At 48.8% G+C, this 8,561-nt stretch overlaps 1 protein-coding gene across 1 annotated transcript in view; it reads left to right on the top strand.

Moving 5' to 3' along the window:
• The window catches only part of JAK1 (Janus kinase 1), a 51,608-nt gene extending 44,402 nt beyond the window's left edge, over positions 1-7,206 (top strand). Inside the window, exons 15-25 of the mRNA XM_083867222.1 lie at positions 724-851; positions 1,058-1,193; positions 1,493-1,644; positions 2,365-2,515; positions 3,016-3,110; positions 3,329-3,521; positions 3,729-3,853; positions 4,248-4,420; positions 4,742-4,859; positions 5,085-5,195; positions 5,962-7,206. Of these exons, the coding sequence (XP_083723348.1) occupies positions 724-851; positions 1,058-1,193; positions 1,493-1,644; positions 2,365-2,515; positions 3,016-3,110; positions 3,329-3,521; positions 3,729-3,853; positions 4,248-4,420; positions 4,742-4,859; positions 5,085-5,195; positions 5,962-6,063 (1,484 nt within the window). The 3' untranslated portion in view covers positions 6,064-7,206. The remainder of the gene's footprint in view (positions 1-723; positions 852-1,057; positions 1,194-1,492; positions 1,645-2,364; positions 2,516-3,015; positions 3,111-3,328; positions 3,522-3,728; positions 3,854-4,247; positions 4,421-4,741; positions 4,860-5,084; positions 5,196-5,961) is intronic.
• Positions 7,207-8,561: the final 1,355 nt, after the last annotated feature.

The raw sequence follows: 8,561 nt of genomic DNA on the forward strand, positions 1-8,561 counted from the left end.
TGGGGATGGGGACAGGGACATGGGGGGCAGGAACAGGGGGATGAGGACACAGGGACAGGGACATGGGGATGGGGACATGGGGACAGGAGGGACAGGGGGACATGGGGATGGGGACAGGGGCAGGTACATGGGGACAGGGGGACGGGGACAGAGGGACACAGGGACAGGGACACAGGGGCAGGGACAGGAGGGCAGGAATATGGGGACAAGGACAGGGGGGTGGGGGCAGGGACATGGGGACAGGGACACAGGGACAGGGGGACAAGGACACGGGGACGGGGACAGAGACAGGGGGACAGGGATGGGGAGAGGGACACATGGAATGGGACAGGGGGATGGGGACAGGGGGAGAGGGACATGGGGATCGGGATAGGGGCAGGGATGGGGGGACATGGGGACAGGGACACAGGGACAGGGGGACGGGGACACAGGGATGGGGACATGGGAGGACAGGGACACAGGGACATGGGGACAAGGACATGGGGCAGGGACACAGGGGCAGGGACACGGGGACGGGGACATGAGGACAGGGATGATGACAGGGCCTGGCACTGCCACATGAAGCCCCTCATCCCTTTAATCTGGACTCTGAGCACTGAAATAAACCTTGGGAAAAGTGAAATAAAAACATTTCCCAACCATCTGGTCTGGGAGGTGAGGACACAAATGAAACAACTCCAAAGCCTTTCCTGCAGCACTGACTTTGTGCACCTGCCCTTGTAGATATCATGGTTGAGGAGTTTGTTGAATGTGGGCCTCTGGATCTGTTCATGCACAAGAAGAGTGAAGTTCTCACAACTCCGTGGAAATTCAAAGTGGCCAAACAACTTGCCAGTGCCCTGAGCTACCTGGTAAGAGACACCTTGGCAGAGGCACTGGGGCTTGGTTGGGAACACATTTCCCAGCCCAGGAGAAGTGCTGAAGTGGGAACACTATTTCCCTACTCCTTCTTTTCCTCCAGTTTCTTCCCAGGTGTAATTTTGGATTTCAGCTTGGAATATTTTAGAGCTCTCCTGTGGTGTGGATACCTGACTGTTCTTTCCCTGTTTTTCTGCAGGAAGACAAGGATTTGGTGCATGGCAATGTGTGCACCAAGAACATCCTGCTGGCCAGAGAGGGCATTGACTCTGAGTATGGGCCTTTCATCAAGCTCAGTGACCCAGGGATCCCCATCACGGTGCTGTCCAGGCAAGGTGTGTGCAGGGAAAGGGAGAAATGGCATTTAGAGCAGCCAGAACTGCCTCTGGAATAGGAATAATCAGTTTTCATGGATCTGCAGATGCACAGTGGGTGGGACAGAAGGAATCTCAGTTTGTGGATGGCTCCAGGCACGAGCCTGTAAAAGCCACAGGAACATCTTTGTGACAACAGGAATTTGAGAACCAAGAAACTGGGCAAATTCTGCAGCTCCAGTTTATTTGAGACAAGAATAATTCAGTTTAAATCTGTTTTTTCCCTCCTGTGACATTCACCCCCCTGTGTTTGATCGCAGAGCGCGTTGAGCGCATCCCCTGGATTGCACCTGAGTGTGTGGAGGATTCCAAAAACCTCAGCATTGCTGCAGATAAATGGAGTTTTGGCACAACCCTGTGGGAAATCTGCTATAATGGAGAAACTCCACTGAAAGACAAGACCTTAGCAGAGGTAAAACTGTTACACAAATTTGGATCCATCCTCTTGGGCCCTTCAGTTTTCCCCCTTGTCCCCAGTCCCTCTCCAGCTCTCCTGGAGCCCTTTTAGACACTGAAGAAGCTCTGAACTCTCCCTGGAGCTTCTCCTCTCCACACTGGACAATCCCAGCCCTCCCAGCCTTTTCTAACCCCTGTGTCCAGTTAGAAGCTGGGTGAAATTCTCCCAAACATCTCTTGTTTCTTTTGGATTGATTCCAAAGGGTCTCCCAGGGGACACTGCTGCTGTTCCCTGCAGTTTAAACAACTGGAGTCACTCTTGTTGTGCCCTTCCTGCCTGTGGTCACAGCCCTGCAGGGTTGGGAATGCCCATCCCAGCCTTGGCCTGGCACCCAGAGTGTCCTTGGTGCATAAATAACTTGGAAAACCCAGCAGGAAATGATTCCTGCAAGTGGAAATACTCAGCACCTTTTAAACACTTCATGTGTGTAAAGTGATTGCTCCAGCTCATTGGAATTCTCTGCTGTAAAGACCCAAGTTCCAGCTGAAAAGGGAGATTTCCTTGGCAAAGCTCCCACTGAATTAAGGATTTAATGGTCACATCCTCTGATGCAGAATCACAGAACTGCTCAGGTTGGAAAAGACCTCAGAGATCCTCGAGTCCAACCACTGCCCCAGCTCAGAACTGTTGAACCATGGGGAGTTAAAACTGCTGAATTTCCCTTTGCTCCCACAGAAGGAGAGGTTCTACGAGGGGCACTTTGTGCTGGCCACACCATCCTGCAAGGAGCTGGCAGACCTGATGAAGCAGTGCATGAACTACGACCCCCACCAGAGACCCTTCTTCAGGGCCATCATGAGGGACATCAACAAGCTGGAGGAGCAGAGTGAGGCCCAGGGGCACCTGCAGGGAGGGATCACAGGGTGGGATGGCTTGGGAGAGGATCTTCCAACTCCATGGAAGCTGCTCCAGGGTGGGGAGTTCACCAAGAGAAATGTGGGTGTGGATGGAGAATTCCCTGAAGAGGTGCCAAGTTCCAAAGTTTGCTGTGGAAAGTTTTTTCCCAGGGGAGGATTTGGAGGATCAGGAGGGAGGGCAGCACTTGGAATGTGTTGGCAAGAGGAAAGGAGCAAGGTGAAGTCTAAAGGGATGGAGATCAGAGTGCAGAGTATGGTCAGGCCATGGAGAAAAAGGGTTTAAAGAAAACAGGTGAAGGAAGGAAAGATGTGACAGTGGGAATAGAGCAAAGGGATATCCCTGCAGGAATCTGACCTGGGATGTTTTCCCCTCCTTGGGAATGTCCCTGCAGGAATCTGACCTGGGATGTTTTCCTCTCCTTGGGAATGTCCCTGCAGGAATCTGACCCGGGATGTTTTCCTCTCCTAGATCCTGATATTGTCTCAGAGAAGAAACCCGTCACTGAGGTGGATCCCACTCTCTTTGAGAAGAGGTTCTTGAAAAGAATCCGGGATTTGGGTGAGGTGAGAGGAATGTCACTCCCAGAACAGAGTCAAGTGCTCCTGGGTGTCCCCACAGCCTGTGCAGTGTCACATAAACACCCAAATCAGTGTCACATAAACACCTAAATCAGAGCCTGGCTGTCCCCACAGCCTGTGCAGTGTCACCAACACCCAAATCAGTGCCTGGGTGTCCCTGTGTGAGCACTGCCCTCAAGGATGCTCCTTTCTCTCCCACCCAGGGCCACTTTGGCAAGGTGGAGCTGTGCAGGTATGACCCAGAAGGTGACAACACCGGGGAGCAGGTGGCAGTGAAGTCCCTGAAGCCAGAGAGTGGAGGGAATCACATCGCTGACCTCAAGAAGGAAATTGAAATCCTGAGGAATCTTTACCACGACAACATCGTCAAGTACAAGGGGATTTGCACAGAAGATGGTAAATCTTGCAGAATATTCACAAAACACATGGGTTTTCCTTTATAGTTTATAAATGTCCTGCCTGGAGCAGGTTTTCCTCTGGATTGCCTCAGGGATGGATGATGGTTTAAAATCCTGTTGGTGCTCTGGGTTTGTACAAAAGCTGTTGGTGTTCACAATGTGAGAAGGGGCTGCAAACTGAACTGAACGTGCTCTGGTTTTTTAGGCGGAAGTGGGATTAAACTCATCATGGAATTCCTTCCCTCTGGGAGCCTGAAGGAGTATCTCCCACGGAACAAGAACAAGATTAATCTCAAGCAGCTGCTCAAATACGCGGTTCAGATCTGCAAGGTGAGCTGGGCCCTGAGCCTGCAGCTCCTCTGTTCCATCAGCAGGGTCAGGGGGGATGGAAAACACCAGCAACAAATTCATTCTCCTCCTTTATCCCCAAGTAAAGCAACCCCTCCCATGCTTTGGGTGCTACTGGCACAAAGATCAGCGGGGGAGTAATGAAGAGGTGCCAAGTTCCAAAGTTTGCTGTGAAAAGTTGTTCCTGGGGGAGGATTTGGAGGATCAGGAGGGAGGGCAGCACTTGGAATGTGCTGGCAAGAGGAAAGGAGCAAGGTGAAGTCTAAAGGGATTGAGATGAGAGTGCAGAGTATGGTCAGGCTATGAAGAAAAAGGATTTAAAGTACTGGAGGAATAAAAGCAAAGGAAATAAAAGGCTTCTTTCCTCCTCTCTTAGGGCATGGACTACCTGGGCTCCTGTCAGTACGTGCACCGTGACCTGGCAGCGAGAAACGTCCTGGTGGAGAGTGAGAACAGGGTGAAGATTGGGGACTTTGGGCTCACCAAGGCCATTGAGACTGATAAGGAATATTACACTGTCAAGGACGACCGCGACAGTCCTGTCTTCTGGTAAGGCCCTGGGGGGACAGGGACCCCTCTGCTCCACAACATTCCTCCTGTCTTTACAAGTAAAGACACACCACGAGAGCAAGGAAAAGGCACCTGGTGGACTGTACTCACCTGTTGTGCTGTTTGTTTCTCTCATTTCCCCACCATTTTGGGTTTGGGCTCCTTGGTTTCACAGTGCCTTGCTGCGGAACACACCTTGTTACTTTTTAATGTGTGTGCAAGGGCCCCACAAACACAGCTGTGGCTGTGTGTGAGCTGGGCTGGGATGTGACACTGTCCCCTGGTGTCCCCGGGTGTGACACTGTCCCCTGGTGTCCCCAGGTACGCCCCCGAGTGTTTGCTGCAGAGCAAGTTCTACATCGCCTCCGATGTTTGGTCCTTCGGGGTGACGCTCTACGAGCTCCTCACCTACTGTGACTCCGAGTCCAGCCCCATGGCAGTAAGTGTTTGGGACAGAAGTGGCTGCCAGAGCTGCTTCAATCCCATCAATTAAAATAATTATTATTGGTTTTGGCAACATGAGCAATCAGAGAATCGTGGGCTCATTTGGGGCTCATCCCACCCCTTCCATGGGGAGCACTTCCTCCAGGTTCACCCTGAGAGGGTCCCATGGTTGTCCCTGCAGGGTGGGGAGGGATTCCCGCTGACCCCGCTGTCCCCACAGGAGTTCCTGAAGATGATCGGCCCCACGCAGGGACAGATGACGGTGGCGCGGCTCGTCAAGGTCCTGCAGGACGACAAACGGCTGCCACGGCCACCAACCTGCCCTGAGGAGGTGAGGGAGGGATGATGGATGGATGGATGGATGGATGGATGGAGGGAGGGAGGGAGGGATGGATGGATGGATGGATGGATGGATGGATGGATGGATGGATGGATGGATGGAGGGAGGGAGGGATGGATGGATGGATGGATGGATGGATGGATGGATGGATGGATGGATGGATGGATGGATGGATGGATGGATGGATGGAGGGAGGGAGGGATGGAGGGAGGGATGGATGGATGGATGGATGGATGGATGGATGGATGGATGGATGGATGGATGGATGGATGGATGGATGGATGGATGGATGATGGAGGAAGGGAGGTCCATCCCTCTGTCCCTGTCTGGACACTGATCAGCCCCACAGGTCACACTCCCCTGCTTCCACAGGCCTGACCACTCCCATAGGAAAACCTTCAGGAGTGTTGAGAAAAACCATTTCCAAGGTTTTCAAGTATTGTTTTAAGATGGTTTTTGATATTAACATTCCCAAGTCCATGGTGTCCCTTCAGAGGGGCCAAGGACTTGCTGTAGTACCTGGATCCATGAGAATTCCTTGGGAATCTCTCAGATTTGGCAATTCCTGTGGTGTGGAATTCCTGCTGTGTTGGGTTAAACCTGAACTGCCCAAACCCCCCTGCTCAGGTCCCTGCCCAACACCTGAGGTGTTTCTGTTCATTCAGGGAGACTCTGCTCCATTGTCTTTACTGGGAAACCCCCAGGAAATCCCTTTAAATTTTCATTTCTTTAAAAACATCCCTGTTTGTGCTGCCAGGTGGATCAGCTGATGAGGAAGTGCTGGATCTACAAACACGACGAACGCACCACCTTCCAAAACCTGATCCAAGGATTTGAAACAATTATGAGTAAAATGTAATTAATTTTTTTTTAATCCTGTCAGGACTTTAAATGCCCAGCAAACTATCTGTGCCCAAGGCTATTCCTTTTTTTTTTTTTTTTTTTTTCCCACTCCTGTAATTTGTACTCTGGCTGGGCTGATGTGGTTCTAAAGGATTCTTTTACCAACAGACTGAAGAGTTGGATTAAAAGAATTTAAAAGGTTTTGGGGCAAAATGAACTCCAGCTCCCTTTGCTGCTGTTCCTGCAGGGCAGTTTTATCCTGCTCTGATTTCTGGTTGTGCCACAATTGGAACTGCCCTGATGGACGAGGTGAGCTGGGGAAATCCACTGCATTTCTCAGCTCAAACCTCAGCCAGTGGATGTGAGAGGGCTCAATTCATGATTTTTAAAGCCAGCTGACAAAATCTCCTTCACATGCACTTAAATCCCAGTAACAAACAAAACAACTTTGGCATAAAAATAACAGAGAAGGCAAAATTTTCAGCTCTTTTTAACCCACCAGGCCCCAGTCCTGAGCTCTTACAGGTATTTTAAAAAAAAGGAAAAAGTTAAAAATACCACCCCTGGAAGCGTGGAGGGGTGGGCACAGCTGTGCATTTCAATGAGAACACCCCGATTTTGGGATAAATAATTTGTTTTTCCTGACTCCACTCCCACATTCTTCCCCCTGGAGCTCCCAGCCTGGAGGGGGGTCAGTGTTGCCTCCCTGATGCTGAGGGATGTGCAGGGAAGGAATTCTTGGAGATGGGAAAGAACCCAGAATGTGGAGGGGATTATCCAACAGGAAAACAAGGCCTGAGCACCCAGGGGTGTCCCAGGGAATGGGAAACCCCTCCAAGAAATTTTTTAAAGAACATTTTGACTCAGCCCATGAGTGGTTTAACTGGAACCTTCTCCTGCCATCGTTTTTCCTGCCACACCTGGAGCTGGAAAATGCTCTGAAGAGATCCTCGAGTTTTGGCAATAATAGAAAGAGGTCTATATATATATATATATAAATATGAATATATATTAAAAATGGTAATTATGAACTCCAAGGAGGTCAGATTTATTTTTACAGTGTTATTGTTTCTGTATGTCACTTAGGAAGCTGAATTTAATCTGGAAGCACTTTGTTACTCTTTATACAAACGAGTCTAATAAAGATTTTTTTTTTCTCCATGTGCCTCCCTTTTTAATCATAAATTAAACAGAGGAAATTTTTTTAAATTGAATTGTCATATAAATAGTGTTCTATGAAAACCTTTTCCTATCTTACCTGATTAATGGAGACCTTACCTGATTTATGGAGTCCAGGCCTGTTTTCCTCCCACAAAATATAAAATTCACTTGAATTAAGTACCAACAATTTATTTTCATTGAAAAGTGTAACAAGTTGAGAAAGTTGCATATACAAACAGTTGAAACAAAATATTACAAGTGAATTTATCAATACATACAGGCAGAATCCCAGAAAAGCTCCTGGCTCCTCTTTGTGGAGCAGCTGAGGGAAAAGGGATTTTGACTGGGATTTTTTTCTTTATTTTTTTTTTTTAAGCTTTGAAAATGTGGATCCTGGTCACATCCCAAAGCTTGAAAGGCAAAGTTTAAGACTTTTAATTAAAAAAAAAAATCAGTATTGAAAAAATGGCTTCAGTGTTCTCTAGCAAAGAAAAAGGAGAAGGAAAGGAGGTGGCTCCTGGCCTGGGTGGACTCAATCCCAGGGGATTTGCAGCAGGATTCCAAGGGGGAAAAACCTTGGAATGAGGGCTGGCTCCTCATTTACCTGATGGCCAAAGGGAGGATTGCTCATCTCCAGCTCCAAGAGCTGAGGGCACAAGAGAACAACTCGAGCCAGAGCTGATAATGAGCTAAAAATACAAAAAGTCTTTAAAAAAAAAAAAAAAAAAAAAAAAAAAAAAAAAATACACTCAAGAAGTGGGAAACAAATGTGGGGTGGCCCAGGAAGAGCTGCCCCACACCTGTGGAAGGAGGATGCTGCCTCACACTGGGAATTAATTCCTCTATGGAAAAAAAAAAAAAGTGGATTTTCAGCCTAAAAACAAAGTTATTCCACTGTCCAAGGACGAGCTCTCCAAATCCCAGGGAATATTCCAAGGCAGCACAGGATAACAAGTCCCTTTGAACAGGCATTTACTGAGAACATCACCAGGGCTCTGGGAATCCATTTGGTATCGCTCCATTCCAGGATTAAGAAGAAATATTAAAAATTGAAAGGCTGTAAATGCAGAGCTCTTAACCCTGGAAAAGGGAAAGTTGGAAAACACCTCCCTACACACACATTCTGAGTTAAAAAAATACAAAATAATTCCTATCAAGACTTCCTCTTTTAACTTCCTCAGGCTGAGGACTGCAGAGAGGATCAGCTTTCTTTCCTCTGGGTTTTTATTGCTTTCAGCTGGAGCTGCCCCAGCTCCCCAAGTCCCTGTGCTGTGTCCCTCAGCCCCAGGTGACAAAGCCACCACTGTCCCCTCCTCTCCACCTCTGTCACAGCCCCATGTCCCTCGGTGTCCT

This window comes from Zosterops lateralis, assembly GCF_965231275.1.
Source record: "Zosterops lateralis genome assembly, chromosome: 9".
NCBI classification, from domain to species: domain Eukaryota; kingdom Metazoa; phylum Chordata; class Aves; order Passeriformes; family Zosteropidae; genus Zosterops; species Zosterops lateralis.